This window comes from Corvus cornix, chromosome 4 (genome assembly GCF_000738735.6).
Source record: "Corvus cornix cornix isolate S_Up_H32 chromosome 4, ASM73873v5, whole genome shotgun sequence".
Lineage (NCBI taxonomy): Eukaryota > Metazoa > Chordata > Aves > Passeriformes > Corvidae > Corvus > Corvus cornix.
The window spans coordinates 69,711,132-69,731,085 of NC_046334.1; the positions used below are offsets into that span (position 1 = coordinate 69,711,132).

Below are 19,954 nucleotides of genomic sequence, written 5' to 3' on the forward strand. Positions count from 1 at the left end.
CTGTCACTTTTAATACTCCTCTCATCAAATAGCACTTTCTGAAACCATATTCAAAATTAAAGCCTAATCTGTATGGGAGAAAGAAGCTTTTATACAACTTTAGAAGTTGGATGACTGCCATGGAAAATGCAGTCAAAAATAAAGAAGACAGAACAAAACGTACTGTACTGTAGGCAAATAGGAGGACTGAGCAGGGGGCAAGGAAGGCACTCAGATAAAATTTAGTGCTCCGAGGACTGATTGTATCTTTCTCATTAAATGCCATTGGGTAACCACAGAATCATGGAATGGTTTGAGTTGGAAGGAACCCTAAAGCTCATCTCGTTCTACCCCCTGCCATGGATGGGGCACCCTCCATCAGACCAGGTTGCTCCAAACCCTATGCAACCTGGCCTTGAACACTTCCAGGGATAGGGCAGTGTCTTGGTTTAAGACCATTTTAAAAGGTGGGCACTCAAAAATGAGTCACCTCCCCTTATTTCCAACCAATCCCTTTCCACTGATAAGGAATGAACATGAGTAGATATAAGTGAAAAAAACAACAGTTTACTAACAAAGGGAACAGCATCGGGCAAAAAATAACAGTACATAACTGCTAGATGCAAAATTGCCAAATTTTAAGAACTCCATGGGAACAAGGAGAGACCCGAAATGCCGGAATTACCCTTCCCAAGATGGCGCCTGTCTGAGGCGGCTGCGTGGCTGAGGGACAAAGGGAAGATGGCGTCACACCCTTCCCCTCCAAAATGGCGACTGCAGGCTCCAGGAACAAAGAGAGAAGATGGCGGCAATCCGTACCAGAAAGGCAGGATCCCACAGAGCAGTTCTAGAGGCAGACAAAACCTTGCTCGGTCATGTGGGGTCCGTGCAGCTGCCACCACTTGCTCCTGCCATTTGCAGGCTCTGCCACGGCCGCTATGGTGTGTGGTGGTAAAAGCACCGGGCTGTCCCCTCAGGCGCATGGTGGCCTGACCCCAGGAACTTGTTCGCTTTTCTCACTGCTGCCAGAGTTTGCAAAATTCACCTCGAAACAGTTTCTAACTGTAAAATGCATCTTTACCAGCGGCTACAGTTGCAAACCCAAAACAACCACCTCCGAAGCGGAGCTTCCGCCTTCTGCAGAAGTCGCCATGAACGGAAGAGCCTCTGCTCTCCTGGAGCGGGGCCGCCTGTGGCAACCACAGCTTCTCTGGGCAACTTGTGCCAGGGCCTCACCACCCGCACATGGATGATTTTCCCCTAGCATCTAATCTAAATCTGCCCTCCTTCAATTTAAGGCCATTCCCCCTTTTAATGAAGCAGAAATAATCCTGGTAACATGGATCCAAACCCAAGATTCCCATATGTTAGATGAATCACAGCAGTATTTACAATTAGATTCTGAGCACGGAAAACCTTGTTTTTTAAAATTCCTTTGCAAAACTTACTCAACAGAACAAAATCTTATTGTCAAAGTTTGTTAGTGATTTATTTTTTTTCTGCATGTGTTAAACATGACAAAGTCACTCTTGAAATTTTCCAGTTAGTTTTTGAAAGACTGAAAATTCACTGTTCAGTGACAGAAGCATAAAGCAATGACCAAATCTCAAGCTCATCCCCTTGACTCTTTCTCCCTTCAGTAAGCTACTTCCCAATTTAAATATCCCAGACAAAGTCTCTGCACCATTCCAGATCTCCCACCAGTTTCCCTATCCACCATTAGACAGCTGGTGAAACTCTCAGTTCCTTTGCTCTGCTAAAAACTTCACTGACCTACACAGTCATCTGAGGTCACTCCTGTGCCAAGCTAAAAGGAATTTCCTTCCAAATACTTTTGATCCAACAGACTAAAACAACTGATTTTCCAGTTCAAAGGGTGACTCAAACTTTTCCTTTTTTATTTCCTTCTTCCTTTTTTTTTTTTTTTAATGCTGAAGAAAAAGAATTTCAGTTCAGAATTTCTGCCTAATGAATCAACAGCGGTTTCATTTCCAGCACTCGGCTGTGACTCAGAGGATGCTTCAGTAACACATAAATCAGAACAGCTTCAAAAGGGGAGGTCGAGATGCTCACCCCATGGTGCTCTGCAGCTTCACAGAACTGTTCTGAAGGGTCAGAGACTTCAGCTCCAATCTGCACGTTGAATTACGCACAGAGGGGACACAAATATAGATTTCACGCATGGGGGGAAATCTCCTTGCAGAACATTGCTCATGGTTAGCTCAAAACTTAAATGAAAAGGCTGTACATTAAATGCTGCTGAGGATTTACTCACTGTGGATTAAGCCTACCCAGTTTGGGAATTACTGCTGGAAGACAGAACAGGGCAAGATAACTGCCTGTGGTAGCTATTCCAATTTGTAAGATCTTATTTTTTTCTTTTACTAATTTTCTTAATTTAAATCCTAGTGAAACTATTCTCCAAATTTGACCTGAATTCAGAAATTTCATGCATACTAATGGGTGGCGGAGTTAAATATTTACTGCAAAACATGGCCTAGTTACAATCCCTTGAGAGGGATTTTTTTTTTTCTTTTAACTGTGCTGCATTTCTGCAATAATTCTCAAATAAAACCCCTACTAACAGTAATATTTCTTCTAAAAGAACAAGCAGTAATTTTAGGATTTGATTTTAATACTCAAGTCAAATATTTATGGAAGAAACACTATTTCTAGAACTTTCAGTTTGTGAGTATAATTTTATTTTTGACAACTGTCAGAAGTTGACATTTTAAAGAAATCTTATTCTTCCCTGATATAAAGCCACAATAGCAATAAAATCTTCAAGAAAGACAATGTAAATAAATATAGTATTAAAAAATCACCTAATATATTAATTTATATTACTTTTCAAACCTATATCACTGTTTTTGCAAAATCTGTCTCAAACTGTCACGTTCAGGCAATATATCAAACAACAACTACCCTTTATAACAAACATATCTGGGAGGTGTAAGTTACATAAATTTAAACTAACATGAGCTTAAACAAAACCCTGAAAAGGGAAATGAGTATCAGAAAAGCTCCAGCCAAGGCTGGAACAAAAATAAATCTTTTTGAAACGGTGCAGAGAATAGAGAAGAAGCAAAGATCCTCGGACAGACAGCTGGCTTTACCAAGAACCAGGATCATCAGCAGTTCTCCCAAGCAGCCTAAACCATGTGTACAGAAAATCATAAAGCCATGGAACAGTTTGGGTTGGAATGAACCTTAAAAGACCATGTAGTTCCAACCCCCCTGCCATGGGCAGTGACACCTGCATGCATTTCCTTTTTTCTCCACTTTTAGTTTTTTCCTTAAGGATCAATCCTCATCAGCCACAAAGGCGAATAGGATAAGACATCGGATCTGCTTCACAGAAAGATAAAATGGTTTGGGTTAGAAGGGATTTTGAAGGTCATCTAGTCCATCCCTTGAAATGAGCAGGGACATCTTCAACTCAACCAGGTTGCTCAGAGCACCATCCAACCTGACGTTAAATATTTCCAGTGATGGGGCATCCACCACTTCTTTGGGCAGACAGTTCCAGTGTCTCCCATAACCACAGAATAGTGAGTGTTGAGTGCCTGATGTGTGTGGTCAGCCATAAATATAAAATGTATTTTTGCATATAAATATATATATATACACACACACACACACACACGAGCTGTATATGCATGTTTGTGCGCATGTGCCTACTGGAAACACAGGATTCTTCTTGTTCCCGCTTGTAACTGGGGTCATGGAGCTGCAGCAGCCTCACTCCAGGTTTGGGAACCCCTGACCCTACCTTTATGTATACCAACTCTTGGAGATGCTCTACAACATCTGCTTTTTCATCGGAAAAGGAATTTTAATGTCTTTCTGCAGAGAAATTGTCAGAGAGCTGAAAGATAATTAATGAATGGAAAAGAGTCTGAAAGAGCCAGCAATAGAGTATTTGCATGGAATGGCATTTAGAGGGCCAGATTTCTGAGGAGGAGCATTGCAAACATGAATAACAAGTGAAGTTGCTTCCACATGTAACAAGTAATTGAAAATAGATAAGGAATTTTTTTTATTAACAAGATAAGAGTTTTCAGGCCACAGCTCCAGTGACCTGCTGAACAGAAGGCTTCAAATCTTTGTCCTCAAAGCTTTCAGACCAGGCATGAGCCACCAGCCAGACAAAAGTGAGTTGCAGAGCACCTCATCACAGATATTATTGGGAAAAAAGAGGGTATGTTTATTGTACACACAAGTTCTTTCAAAAGTGCAGAGCAAGATTCATTTTCCCATTAAGCATGACTGCCCACATGCCCCACTTCACCTTTCAGAATGAACAGAAATTCTAGTTTGTCTAAAAAACCTGTTTTCCAGTAATTTCTCTCCACAGACACACTTTTTCCTCTATCAAGAACTAGCACACAGTAACATCTGTAAGCAAAAAAAAAAAGGAAAGCTTTCATATACTTCAGTGAAAAGGTTTATAAATAAACATAGGGAGAACGTAAGTTTAACTGAAAAGATCGGGGGGGGGGTTTGTCTAAAAAAAGATTCACACAGTTCTAGAAAAAAAATATTCTAGATTTTCTAGATTTTTCTAGAAACTATCTTTCATGGGATTTCATTTAAGTTTTAAAACATCTTTCAAAAAGCTTTCAAAACTAGATAGTGAAAAGCATTAAAGCACTCAAAATTTTATTTTTTAGTGTATTCTGTCAGTAAGAAAAAAACTGCCAAGAAAGTTAAAATCACTTTCATGTCTCAGGCGTTCATCCACAATTTCAAGATAGTCACAGAGCACATAGATTGTTGGGGCCCTCCCCCTGCCGTGGGGTTCTGGGAGAGGGGCCCTGGGGGGGAGGCATGGGTTTCTTTAGTCCCTGGTCAGCCTCGTTCCCCATTGGTTGGTTTGTGTTCCCCTGCGTGGGCAAGGACCCTCGGGTCCCGTGATTGAGCAGTTCCTCGGCAGAGCCTGGCCATGTGGCTGGAGAAATAAACATCTCTGAAACATCTATCAAGAATCAGTCCATATATATTTCTTTTCCACGGGCCTCGTTGATTGATTCACGTGTTGCAGTATCCGCACTGTAACAAATGGTGGTAATTGTGGGCAGAACGATCCCCAATCCCTAAGGACAGCGACTGATTTGTGAGTAAACTCTGGATTCCTCTTCTTGTTTTGCTTTGCTATTCCATATCTAAACTATGGAGGAACCGTGGAAAGACTCTTGGCTCTCAGAGCCGCATATGGACATTAATCTTAAACTTGAAAAGATTCTTGAAGAACGATTTGTAAATTTTAGCTTAATTCAAGCTGAAAAGGAACTGAAACACTTCTTGGCATGGTTGTTTAAGAACTTTTTCTATGTTTCTTACCAAAGACTTTTGGAAGACCAGGCTTCCTTTTGCCAAGACACAGCTGACCTTGCTCAACAGTCTCGGTAATTAAATAATATTCACGAAAATATTCTTCCATCGCCATATATTTTGACTCGTTCCCCATTGGTTGTTTTGTGTTCCCCTGCGTGGGGAAGGACCCTCGGGTCCCGTGATTGAGCAGTTCCTCGGCAGAGCTCCAGCCATGTGGCTGGAGAAATAAACATCTCTGAAACATCTATCAAGAATCTGTCCATATATATTTCTTTTCCACGGGCTTCATTATCTGATACACGTGTTGCAGTATCCGCACTGTAACAAGAGATCACATTCCTTTTTTACAATGTCCATAAATCTGCATGAACAAAAAATTAACCCTACCTCAACTTTACCCTGTCTTCAAGTACAAAAAACATCAACAGCTATTTTCTATCCCATGACTGAAGTATGAATTTCAGATTATGGTGTGAAATTTTATCTACCATGCTTGAAAAGCAAAAATTTAAAACACAACAACCAGCTGCTGGACTAAATCATATTTTTAATGGAAATTTCAGCTACATGCCAGAAAACTTCCAGGAAAATTACATTGAAATCAGGCACATACCTACAGACAGATATTGCCAAAGCCATCTACCAGATAGAATAAATTTACATGACTATAACCTACTTCCTTGTGTTGCCTTCTGCAGCATCCCAGACTGTCTCTTAATAAATTTAATCAAACCTGAGCCCAATGGTCCTGCAGTTCTTGACAGATTTTTGTGTCAATCACGGCCTGAATTTCTCCTCCACAGGGAATTTCCTTTTTCTCTACTGATCAATAAAAGACCAGTTGCATTTAGACACCTGTGTTGTCAATGTAGCATATACTGTGCTTTTTATTCCTGTGAGTTCTTCTTCACTTCCCTGCACTTCTCAGGCTTTGTAGCTTCATTCTTTACGGTCCACAGAATCACGGAATGGTTTGGGTTGGAAGGGACCTTAAAGATCATCCAGTTCCAAATCCTGCCATGGGCAAAGGAGTCTCTGCCTTCCCTCCTCTCTAATATAAAAAGACATGAATGATAAATATCCACATTTCCCAGGTCTCCTTTGTCCCCCATCTGGGAGATCTTTTACACAACTCCAACAGTACCAGAATAAACACCCACACAGCAAAGCATTTAAAGGCTCAGCAACTGGATAATTTCATTTAGATGGTTTTGAGCTGTAAGTGTTCCTATTATGGAATCATTATGGGATATACAGGGATAAGCTTTAGGCATCAAATCTTCTCTTTTTGCTCTTTGTGTTTTTAGAACCCAACTTCATAAATCAAGCCCATTGATCACCAGAGTTTTCTACAGCCAACAGAATTTACCCTTCCACACTATAGCAGTAACAAGAATCTTAACACCACGGGCACTCTCAGTTACTCCAAAGCGTTTTGCAAATGATATAGAACATTTGTTCCACACCTATCAATGAAAAGCAAGAGTCCCTGGAGTGAATTGCTGCCTTTAGTAGTACATAACAGTACCCAGCAAGGCAGGGCAGGAAATGAGGAGCACACCAAGAGCCAGCTGTAACTGCCGCAGACATTTTTAGGTTGACGATGTAATTATCCCAGCTGGAACCCTGCCAGGAAATCAGCCAGGAAAACACAGCCTCAGTTCATTAATCCAGCTCTTTATGCCACTGAGCTAAACATATCATTTCACATCACACCAGGGCTGGTCTCGTTTACACGGCTCGTGGGTGCTAATAATGGTGTGTGGTGTCTCCTGCTCTCCTCATTATGGGATCGTGTTGAACAGGCCCCAAAAAAAGCTGCTCCACTTTTCTGACAGGCTTTTTTCCCAGCCTGGAGTGTTGACAAGAGATGAATGTCTGTGTCATTCTGTGTAATACGGTTTAAGATCTTTTTTCCCCTCTCTGCTTCTTCATTGTTGTTTGGGTTGAATTTTTTTAACATATAAGTTAAAAAAAGAAGAGTAAAGGTCTTTTTGTCATTTAAAAAGTCAAAAATTCAGCCTAGATAAGGCAAGTTTAGGTTGATGCCTCTAACTCAGTAGAAGACTGCCGAGGAGAAGCTGAGTCAGCATCACAAACCCAAAAAGGAGAACGTTTTAAATTCAGAGAGAACATGGGCACTCGTGTCACAACTGAAGATGCTGAGCTACAGCTTGACACAACACAAAATAAGGAATGTAAGCAACAGGAAACTGAAGTAGTGAAGTAGTTGACAAATGAAAATTAATGCCAGAAGAGCCAGGCATCAGCATTAAAAAGCTAAAAAAAAAAAAACCAAACCCAACCAAAACTCCATCATCACAACAACACCCAGAAGAAAAAATAATCAACAAAACCTAAAACCCCACTAGAGTATTGGAATATCATTGTACATAGAGCATACAGCAAATACTTAACTTATTCTGATGTACTGGCAATTGAATACTTAAGAAAACCCAAGCCACACAGAACAGGAAAACAGTGAAACCAAATACACATAGAGTGGAGAGGAGGAAAAAATACCGTCAGGATGGAACAGATTGGAATATTCACTAATCAGTGCTTATATATACAAAATTTAACCCTGCCTTCTCATATGATCACTTCAGTCCAATTTGCACAAGATGAAAAATTCAAAGTATGAGTTCTGTGGGAGTAACTCACTGAACATCAGTATTTTACACCCCAATCCTTTAGACTCCTTTTGAAATCTCAGTTGGAGATCTCTCAGTCTTCTTCTAAAACCCAGGGCTGATGATACTGGCAGACGGTATCTTTAGATTATAGGACTTACAATGGAATAAACCTGAAAGGTACTTAATTCTGCTGCAATAAAGATAATTACAATCAAAATCAATAAAACTGAAACATTTTGTTATAGGCATATATTGAAAACATATTTTTCCCCTACCAAACAGGTAAATTTGAAAGCATCTCACACCCATTTTATCTTCTGAAAGAAAATGGTCAGATTTTATGAGTATCCATTTATCACCAATACTCAGAAAATAATTGCTTTAATATTGCTATTATCTCTGTATTTTCAGGCTTGGGTAATTTTTTTATTATATATTTCAATATCTACTTGAAACCACAAGTACTTCTATATTGCTGTTTTATCTGGTTGATAATTGTTAAATTGCTCAGAAACATATGTGCCATAATCCTAAATCTACATTTGCACCCACAGGCTTCAAACCAGTGCTCAGATTTAGCCAAGTGAAAGAAACCACATCATTTTGTCACACAGCAGAATAAAAACAGGCCGAAGATGAAACAATAAGCTTTGGCACCAGGTGAAGCTTTACTTCAGTCAAGCATTTTGTCCCACATACCTTGTTTTCGAACATCTTCTACAGCAGCAACCAATTCCTCCTTGAGATCCTGGCTCTCTTTAGCAATTTGGTCTCCTTTTTCCAAGAAATTTTGAGTGGCCTGCTCCACTGAGGCAGCCAAAACATGAGCCTTCTTCGAGCGGCCTTTCTTCTTGCCAGAGGGTCCTTTATTGCTCGTGTTCACCAGCGTCGTCACCTTTGGGCAGGAAAAACAAGTTTTTGTCAGTTTGAACAATTCCCCAACTATTAATAGGAACACCTAACTCAATCCTCACACTATTTTCTGTGCCCTGGAAGGGATGAAGTGGTCACATGTTTTGAACAGATAAAATGGAAGTATAAAATTCAACAGCATGTCTTTCAACAGAGGGTTTTCCTTTTAAACTCTCCTCAGTCTGGGCTAAGCAAATCACAGCCAAGCAGCAAAAAGAAAAAGATAAGAACCAGGCATGGCAGGGCAGTGCTGCCAAAGCATCGTTTTTGTCACTGGTTTTCATTTTTAAAAAACGAAGAAGCTGATAAAATGGAACCTGAACACACAAGGGTCAGAAACCATTCAAAAAGCAATTGTCCCTTGAGGTAATGTACTGTCAGTGACAACACACGTGGTGACAAAAACATTGCGGCTGTTTTCCAGACGTGAAAGGTATGAAGAGCTCCCCTGCAAAGATTATACAGGTTAAAACCCTTTGTCTTAGTGTTGCTTCACTATATTCCTAATATTTTGTCATAAACCCACAGCAGACAGTGAAATGATCAGTGAGTAGTTAAACAGAAGGAAACTCTGCTTCCATGTTTGCAGAATCTCCTGAAGGAATTCTTTATTGAGCTGTCAATAAACTGATTAGAAAGCTTAAAAACACAGCACAGCGTGTAGATCCCACAGCTGAGTGCTGGGCAAAGACGGAATCCTGCTTTACTCCAGCAGTACCAGGCTGCTGCTCGGTAGAACAGCAATTTTGAACTGGGTATTATCAGGTGTTAAATGCACAAAAAACCAGCAGTGGATCCATAATGCTCAGGGATGCAATTCTCCCTAACTGGGACACAAACCAGGGCACTTGAAGTATTGTATCAGTGTTCTAAGCCACAAATTTGCTGCAAGAAAATAAATGCCTTCGCAATAAAGACATTTCACTAAAAACCAAAGGATTTTAAAACAAGGATGAAAATTCACTGTCATCTCATCGCTGTTACCAGAAGAGTGACAAGGTCTTTGGCAGAGTTTTGACCAAAAAGCCTTTTACCATGCTCTTTGTGCTACATTTCTTTTCCCTTTCAGATAGTTTTTATTCCAAATCACATCTAAAAACTACAGACTGTAGTACCTATGTCTATATCTATATCTATTTTTATATATAATCAGGGCTTGGAAACACCATAGGCATGGATATATTGGGAGGAAAAAAAATGTATTCCAGAGCCTTCTTTCAGGAAGGAGTCTGCCAGGCTACTGGAATGTAATATTCATCCACCATATGGAGACGTATTTTCCACTATTTGTATCTAGAAATAGTATTTTCTTTATTAGCTTTCCCTTGTAAATATTCCTCATGAAATTTCCAGAAGATCCTTTCATAGTTGATCATTGTCATTGGCATCTTCATAGACACCTACGGAAATGCAAATAATTCTAAATCACCACCAAACAATACAAGTTTATCAGAACTTCCCAATGTGGCAGTTACAAATTAAAATAAAATAATTAGTAATATTTTCTTTAAGGCTTTTTTGAAATAAAATAACTGCTTTGCCCTATGCTGCCTGATGCGCCCAAATAGAGAAAAATCATTTCAACTGTCCCCAAGTGCTCAAAATCTTCTCAGTTCTCTGTGTCAGTCTGAGTAGAGCAGATGAACATGTGAAGGTCCTAGAGAAGAAGAGGATCCAGCACTGGCAGAAAACCTTTGCTAACACTCTGAGCTGCTGAGTTCAGAACTAACACAGTCGATAGGAAAATCCAAATTGCCACAGAGGACGGAGACTTTTTCTACCAGTTCTTATAACACACAGGTAGGAAACAGCACGCCCGAAGCCAACCCCCTTTTTCTAAAGGAAAAGCTGGTGTATTCTGCCTGAGCCCAATTCCTTCATAGAAGTTTTGCTGCTCTTTTTTCTTATTTATTTTGTTTCTAACATTAAAAAAAGAAGTTTCCATCATGTCAAAAGCTGGGTCTCAAATATAATCATGGAAGAGTCTAAGGTGAGCCAGCAAGAGAGCACAAGATGACAAGTGGTGCTGGAGGCATTGTTTGCCAATGAACCTCAATGATTTGTAAATTTGAAGCAAAGGCTTTAAAATTTTAAACCAGATCTGCTGGCATGAAATCCAAAAAAAGCAACATCTCACTACCCTCTAATCAACAGCATTCAGATGAAGCAAGAAGAGAAACCATTCTTCATGTGGGGCTAGGAATTGCCTTGGAAAAGGGCAATTCTGGATTCCAGTCTGCGCCAACAGGTTGGGTTCTGGATAGTACAGAGCTCTTATAGGAAGCAAACCACTCATAAAAACTGGAATCTTGCCATTTTGCACACCTTGCGTCAGCTTCTTTTAAATCACATTAAATTACCAGTTAAAAGGCTAAAAATGCAGTCTCTTCCAAAATTAGAATTCCTGTTCAGGAAAGTCAGCTGCACTGGGACAGGGCAACAGGGGACGAAGGCTTCTGACACCAGTGACAGAAAAACCCATGGCATATTAGCTTCTTTCACATTTTTTAAAAGCCTATAACCTGTGAATTTATATAAACTGCATGAAAAAAAAATGAAGAAAAAATAATAATAACTTTTTATCTTATTGACATAACTCACTTTTCCAGCAGGGCTTTAAAGCTAACTGGTTTATTTTCAGTATCTTACCCCACCTATACTGATACAAAGGAAAGAATGTCTCTATCTGCTTCTGTTACTAATTAATGCAGAACTCGCCCAAAATTCTGTACAATCATCAAATATATCACTTGATAATTACCATAAGCTCATTTGGCAGCCCTGTAATGATCCTGGCTTTGTGATCCCACTAGGGAACCTTGCTCTCTTACTTTATTAAAGAAGCTTCACACAGTCCTAGCACAGATCTCTGCCGGAAAAACAGAACTTCACTAATTAATAGTTCAGCCCCATCCTGAATGAAGGCCTCCTTCCACAGCTCCAGCAGCACAAAAGAAAGGTGAAGATGTCTTTGCAGAAAGCAGAACATTCTGTTAGCATGGATTTCCCTATGGCAGAGGTCACGTGCGGGCAGGGAATGCCAGAAGTGAAAGGGGATAGAGCTGGATCACACACTCATCAAATTAATCCCCTGTCAGCAGCTCCAGCTCACAGAAGAACATTCCTGGCTCTCTGAATTAAACTGTCTTCCCTACAGATTTCTGAAAAGCGTGGGCCACAAGTTTAAGGGCTGTAATTCTGCCCCTTTGCCTTCTCTTTGCTCAGTATCTGCTTGAATTGCATTAGTTACCCAAGACTTTCCACAACCACGTTAAAAACAAGCATATATTGACAATTTTTGAGGCAAATATTGATAGTTTCTTTTTGGGTTTTTTTTTTTAATTATCCTGCTAATCCTTGTGGTTTCTCACTGGTCCCTCACACAGGACAGATGCCTTAGTATTGTGTTTTCAGCACAGACTGGGTGATGAAAGGATTGAGAGCAGCCCTTTGGAGAAAGGCTTGGGGACACTGGTGGCACATGGCAGGGGGACTGGACCAGGGGATCTTTAAAGGTCTCTTCCAGCACAAATCATTCTATGATTCTGTGATTCTACAAATTTAAATATCAACGACTGAGGCTGTTGGGCTTTTCTGAGGGTGGACAGCATTTATACATTTCCTTGTTTTTAATAAACCAAAGCAGGCAAATCAAATACAGCTCTGCAAACATGTCCATTACGAAAAACATTCACACAAATACTTGGCTCTGGTTGTGACAGGTGAAATCAACGTAAAAGGATTTCTCTGAAGGATCACTAATTGCTTGCAAAAAAAAAAATTCACTATTCTCCCCTGTGCCCCTTGCATTTTCAAGTAAATATTATTTGTTCTTCCCAGCAGCATTTCCTGAATGTGAACAGCTACGAGTTGTTCCTCTCTTCTCATGCACTCACGGATCACCAAGGTGTTGGAAACTCTCAGTGACCTGAGCAAAGACAGCCCTGACATTTCAGTGGAAGGGCCCTTTCATTTCTAGATATCAGCTGCCCTTCCACTCCACTGCACCATCTCATTGCCTCACTGGTTGTATAATGGTAACCCCTTGAGCACTCAAAATCCTGCTGTTTCCAACAGAAGTTTGTTTCATCAAAGGAAAAAAAAAAAAGCATTAGAACTGCCTGGAAAACACAAAATCTCTTTTTCAAAACTGTCTCATGGCTGGGTTTGCTTTTTTTTTGTTTGTTTCCTTTGGCAGAAGAGACCTTTCAAAATACCTGGTGAGAAAAGCCGATTGTGCTGTGGGTTAAAGCACCAGCATGGCCGTAGGAAGATCTGATTTGATTCCCTGCTCAAAATGAGGTGAACAGACCTGAGCACTGTTTTTGTGACCTTCCCTTCGACCATCCACCAGCAGAGCAAACAGAGGTGGAATTTTGCCATATAAATTCCTGGCTCTGCACACCAAAGCCTTAAGTTATGATGTGGCTCTCAGCAGTAGCTCATTAGCTGATCCCACTCCAACTGCAAGGTATTACTGAGCAAAATACAGGAGAAAATGCTCTCAACAACTACATTTCATTCACATACAAAAGAGAAAAGCAGCTAAATTGGATTTTTTCCATATTTGTGCAGAGGAGCAGATAACTTGTTGGGTTTTCTCCCATATTTGTGCTTATTCTCTAGTGCCACACACGAAAAAGGGTTTTTTCCCTATTACAGCAATATGGGTGAACACAGATGTTGTGCTGAGCATGATTCAGTCTGTAACATAACTCCATTTTTTGATAATAACTGTTCTTCAATTTTCCCTATCAACTTGAGTAATTTGCCACTGTCCTTACCCCATAAATCATAACAGCTTACATAATTAACTCTTGTAATTATCTCCGCACGATTAGCACCAGCTGTCTACGTAATTCATAAAGCTGAAATTCTCTTCCTATCCTATGTGGATATTTGGACTCTCGTTGATAAATAGAACTTTGCCTATCCACGCTGAATTCCAGTGGTTTAACCCAGCTTTTTGTACTCCTTCCAGCTCCCCTCAGTGTTTGCAAACACCTGTGGGTTAGAGGAATTCATAAATAAGCAGAGTACTCTCTCTAATGCATAAATTATTAGCTGGGGTGCTACAAAATGCCAGTGCCACACCTACCTTTTGGCTGGGAAGCACTCAGATAACTGAGGCAACACTGATTAGAGCCAGGATATTTTAATCCAGTGTAGCTTGAGGACAGCGAGCGGCTCCGATTCACATTTCTGCTGCCAAACGCTAATTCCTGAACAAATCTGCATATTTCCATTCTGCCCACATGAGGTACCTTTAGGATGTAATTTGGAGATAGCAGCACCGTTGCTGTTAATTTGTATTTTTCTTATCAGTGCTCCCACCACGGGAAGAGGTTTACATCCCAGCCAATGTGAATGAATATTATATAAGGCACTTTGAAAGTTCTTCAGCAAGTATTCATTCTCAGTGGAACTTCTGACTACTTGTTATGCTATCAAAAAGGATAAAAAATAAATAAACCACCCCACACTTAACTTTCCTCCTACAAATCTTCCCAAAAAAACTATCAAAAATTTCTACAACAGACATACAAAACATGAAATATATTTTCACAAATCATATTGCTAAGAAAAAGAAGACTAGAAAAACACAATTAAATGAAGAATCATGGTTATGTTCCTCCTAAAAATCTTCATGAAAAATGTATACAACAACGATGAAAACCTGCAGTGTGTTTTCACCAACTCTCCCACAACTGAAACAAGAATCAATATAAATTAAGCTAATAAAATGTCTCCCATAATACAATTTGCCTCTAATTTGTAATAAATTAGGAGCAAAGATTATTAATTTTTTTTTTTTGTGACAAGTTTCTCCTGTCAATTGGCACTAAAGGACTGTGATGCTATTTAGAAGCCAAATATGAATTCCAGGAGTTACCCAGTAGACAGAAAAAACAGATTATGTTAATATTCCACTCATGAAAGACAGAAGATTTACATTCCTCAAGTTTCCCAAGAATTCACTTGCTCCTGTACATTACTTGAGGTTCCTCACACCATCCAATTGTCAACTGGCAACTCTAAGGGTCGACCGTCTCTTGAACTGGCAGCACAAGCAGCAACATCCATTACAAGACTCCTTCTCTGTCTCTGTGCTGGCAGGATTTCAAAACCTCACTTTTAAGAACTAAATAATCCCATTCCTGAACACAGGTTTCCAGTATCTTGTTAGGATTTTGACAATTCCAGCTTTTGCCGAGAGAGAAAAGCTGAAGCAGGTGTTTAAATGGAGCAATTACATATTCTTCAGCAAAACCATCGGCTTAATCTGACTCCTAAAAAATCTGTTCAATGCCTTTAAATGCAAGAGGAAGATAAAAGTCAAATTCTAGATCTTCCTCTCAATGTGTAACTCACTGAGGGTTTTCTAATTGTACAAAAGGGCTTGATCCCAGTCAAGTCCAACAGCTAAAGACAGCACAGAATCCACAAATTCCTATTATTTCACTTTTTTAGCTTTCACCAAGCAAGTTAAGCTGTACCATTTCAAAAATTCATATCTATGGCTTGTGTTAAACATGAATTTTCTGTCATCTCTTTCTTCATTATGCATAAGAGTAGTTCATGATCATACTAAGCTGAAAAGAGGAAGAAGAATTCTTCCCCCCACAATGGCATAATTCTGGCAGGATGACCACCTTAGGGGCCAGGCCATGAATTGTGGGGCACAGCACTGTCTTGGGAGTAAGAAATGTAGGTTGGAAGTTCCTCAGGCTCAGCAGAGAAGTGAACCAAGTCTTCTTCCTTCAGAGGTGACCACCTTAACACCTGGGATATTTTATAAGAAGGTGGACTGCAGCACCAGCATGCTTGGGCTTGAAGTGAGAAGAATGAGCCATTTTTTAACCCTGAGGGAAGATTTAAGACTAACTCCAAGCAAACTTGTGCTCTATTAATCACCATGTGACATTAGCCCCCCTCTGCAGGCTCAGAGTTCAGCATATAAATTCTGGAAAGGGATGGGATTTCAAAAAGCTCCCTTTCCCATCTCTTCCACAACATCTTCTAAATCTCACTCCTAAGCATCTCTCTTCTCTCCTCCATGTGTTGAAAAGGAGAATTAATCACGTAACTTCTGTTTATGGATTACACTCCCAGAGCTGGATGCCTAAACGGACTTGGCATCTCGAAACCTTTGAGTCTTCCAAAGCTCTGAATCAAGGATCTGAATTTTAATTGGAGCAACATGTGGAGACACAAATACTTCCTGCTTGTGATCCTGCCACTATCTTCCTTCTGTTTCTCATTGTCCAAGTGAGACAACATCACGTATCCACGTAGGAACTTAAAATGTTGAAACCACTCAAGGCAACTTATTTGGCTCCGAGTGATCATCTCTGTGCAACTCAGCAGTGGTTTAACAGATCACAGCTCAAAAAACGTTCCTTTAAAGAGTAAAACATGAAGTTTATCTTACCCCGGCTAAAAATAATCAGAAAGCTGGAGTCTACCTGATAATCAGTAAATATACATTAAATGCAGTGACCTCAAAACAGCCAGAAATGTCAACTTTCAGTGCTGTGGTAAATGATCTTGGCAACCACTGAGCAGTAACTGAGGATGAAGTAATTTTTTGCATTCAATAACTTTATTTAACTTCTCACAGTTAATAAGTTATTACTACTGCAGCCCTCCTGCTGACATCTGTTATTTTCCTTGTTAATTAAAACAGTAAATGTCACTGATGCCATAAGTGTGTGTTTTTCTCCAATTTTACCAACTTTTCATTCTGGGCAAAACTTTGTTGCACTACTTTTGGACACAGAAGAAAAGTCATCATCATCTGCAGTTTGCTGTAAGGATATGAAGCCCCCAAAAAAAGCTGCCTGCAATCTACGTGAATGATACAATAAAAAGTACAAAATAAGAAGTATAAAGGAACATCTCATTAACTCTTATGCCTCCTCTTATTCCAAAACTGAATACAGAGCTAATAGTCAAGCTTACAAACACATCACATGCAAAATGTGAGATATGTACAGTCAATAGCTATCTATTATTATCAAAAAATTAAGTCTTGTGGTACTCAAAGGGTATAAAAAATAAAAGATTACTGTTATTATGTACTATGTGGGAGAAAATCAACAAGTGTTCACTTCCAGACTCAGAGTTATCCACATTAATCGATCAGAAACGAAGCCACCTTGGCCTAAATATTACCAAGTGGATCCCCAAAATCTCAAAAAAGAAACAAGATAAGGAAAACACACACATCTGTAGTTGAATTAGAACCAAATGCAAGTGTACTTATACTCATCTCAAAAGTACCAAATCACTTGAGAACTGCAAAGACAAAAAAATACCAAGAACCTACTTGGTGTCAAACTGTCTCCCACCAAGAGCCTTTTATTTCTCCCAGTTCTTTAGCGGAACAGAATAAATCCAAAGGATGTCAGACTGATTCAAGGAAGATACTGCATTTAACCACATGAGGGCACACCACACTAGAGTAATAGAAAAACTCCTGTGAAATCCCTGGATTCATTGCACTTCGTGCTGTTTTACTGGATCTGTAGGAGAGCATGAGCCTTGGCACTGTAAACAGCACATGCTTGACAAAAGGAAATTCTTAGCTGATATTTAATGCACTATTTTCTTGACAGTTGTTGTTGGTTTAAAAATCTGCTAGCAATCTCAAAAGCAGCAGTATTTAAGATGTAGTTATCAAAGGAACTCAACCACAGAGCAGGCAGCAAGTTGTACTGGCTAGAGGGGGGGGAGGAAAGAAAGAGGAGAAGTGAGATAGCAGCTGCTCTAGTGAGGCTCTACAGCTTTTTGTAACCAGTTCTGGGGTTGTGAACTCTCCATCCCAGGAAGTGTCCAAGGTCAGGTTGGACCGGGCTGGGATAGTGGAAGGTGTCCCTGCCCATGGCAGGAGCTGGAACTGGATGGTCTTTAACGTCCCTTCCAACCCACACCATTCTATGATTACACTGAGGGAATAAAACACCTGAAAGTTTTATTTCTTACCTTACTAGATAGCACATCCCGAATAGAAACTTCAATATTATCTTTCTTTAGGTTTTTTCTCCAATGACTAAGACATTGTTCAAGGAGAAATAACACAAAAGGATTTAAATAATCCTTAACTGGATACCAAAATAAGATAGCAGGCAACTACAAAGGCGGGTAGCACAATGTTTAAGCTTCTCCCAGGCAGCTGATCTTCCCCAGGCTTCCAGCAGCCAAAGGACAGACGCTGGTGCTCCGACTGATGGAGCCATCAAGAGCTGTTTCCTCAGGGTAATGTTATTGTTTGTGAACTGCCATAAACAGCACTGAAAACAATCTCATACATCACTAAATACCAAAGCAAAACGATTCCCAGGAGTTTCTGTTTCAGTTAATGTAAAGCACTGTAAGTGAAGGAAGTAAAATATTTCAGACACATGTGGTGAGTTAGTGCTCTGGTTTCTCTGTAACAACTATTGTATCTTTTTAATGAAAACCTTGCCCATAAAGAACAGCTGAAAACTGAAGCAAGCAATCTTCCACTCTACATATACAAAGATTAAATCAAAATTCCCCCAGAATGGATACTACTTAATTTTCTGGGGGATCTATTTTGAATAGTAAGAATAATAATGAAATTAACTTCTTCATGCCATTCCGTTGCACTCAGGCTTATGTTATGAACAGCAAAGAATATCCTGGTGAGATTGCAAATCCAGAGCACCTATGAATTCTCACTCAAAAAGACAGAAGAGAGTATTCCCTGAAGGCTGCTTTAATTAGGTTGTTTATTTTGCACATTTCACACACTGTATAAAATCTCCATCGCCAACTTAAAATTCTAAAATTAGCACAGAATTATAGAATATCCTGAGCTGGAAGGGACCCACAAGGATCCTCCAGTCCAACTCCTGGCCCTGCACAGACACTCCAACAATCCCACCCTGGGCATCCCTGGCAGCGCTGTCCAAACGCTCCTGGAGCTCTGGCAGCCTCGGGGCCGGGACCATTCCCTGGGGAGCCTGGGAAGTGCCCCAGCACGCTGTGGGGGAAGAACCTTTCCCTGATATCCGACCTAAACCTCCCCTGACACAGTTCCAGCCATTCCCTTGGGTCCTGCTCCTGGTCAGAGAGAGCAGAGACTGGTGCTGCCCACCTGCTTCTCCTGCAGACCACGGTGAGGTGTCCCCTCAGTTTCCCCCAGGATAAACAAGCCCAGTGACCTCAATCACTCCTCGTATGGCCCCTATAGCATCTTCGTAGTTGTCACACACATCATCGTAACTTAATTTAGGCTGGAAGGGACCTCTGGAGATCTCTAGCCCAGCTCCTCACCAAAGCAAGGCCACCTTCAAAGTAGGATAAGGATTTGTTCCAGTCCTGCAATGTCTGGTGTACTCAAGAACCCCAAAAAAGACTCAGTACTGAAGATGTGGTCTTAGAATGACTGCTTAGAAAAGAACTCTCACTTCCCTTCACTCTCTCTTCACTCTTATGCTAAACCCAGCAGAACAGCTCAGTATGACTTCAGCCTTCTCTCCTATGATGTGGCTCTCCAGTCTCATGTTCTGAATTTTCCAGCAGGACTCTCACATTCTTCCCGCAGAGCAGTGCTCAGTCAGCCTCCACCCAGCCCATATCACACCACCAGGTGACTCCATCCTACTGCATGACTCTGCACTGGCTTTTGCTGATCTTTACTTGGTTATGCCAGCCCATTCCCCCACCTTCTGAGATACTCCTCGTGCCAGCCCTACTTCTTGAGCGTATTGACCTTCCTCCCAAATTGGTGCTGTCTGGAAATTTATTGAGGGTGCATCTCACCCCCCTGCCCAGACCAATGACAAGACATTAAACAAGGTCAGCTTGACCCCAAGTCCTGCAGAATTCCCTTGCAATTGGTGGCCATCAATCTTCCACCCCTACCACTGAAGTCCAGAAGTCCAGCCAATTTTTAACCTCCTTTGTAGTTCCCATATCCCCTGAACATTGTAGAGAGACTGAGAAGGCAAAGCCTGTATTTCATCTACAGTTAGAAGGTAAAGCCTTTATTTCGTCTAGGTTTAACTCTATTGTGTGCCTTGTGCACAGCAATACAGAAAAAAAACCCGAAACTATCCTAA

At 40.5% G+C, this 19,954-nt stretch overlaps 1 protein-coding gene across 3 annotated transcripts in view; it reads right to left on the reverse strand.

Moving 5' to 3' along the window:
- The window catches only part of CTNNA2 (catenin alpha 2), a 463,437-nt gene that overhangs the window by 360,089 nt on the left and 83,394 nt on the right, over window positions 1-19,954 (reverse strand). For all 3 annotated transcript variants that reach the window (XM_039550337.1, XM_039550338.1, XM_019287148.2), the window contains exon 3: window positions 8,652-8,847. In XM_039550337.1, coding sequence (XP_039406271.1) covers window positions 8,652-8,847 — 196 coding nt within the window. The remainder of the gene's footprint in view (window positions 1-8,651; window positions 8,848-19,954) is intronic.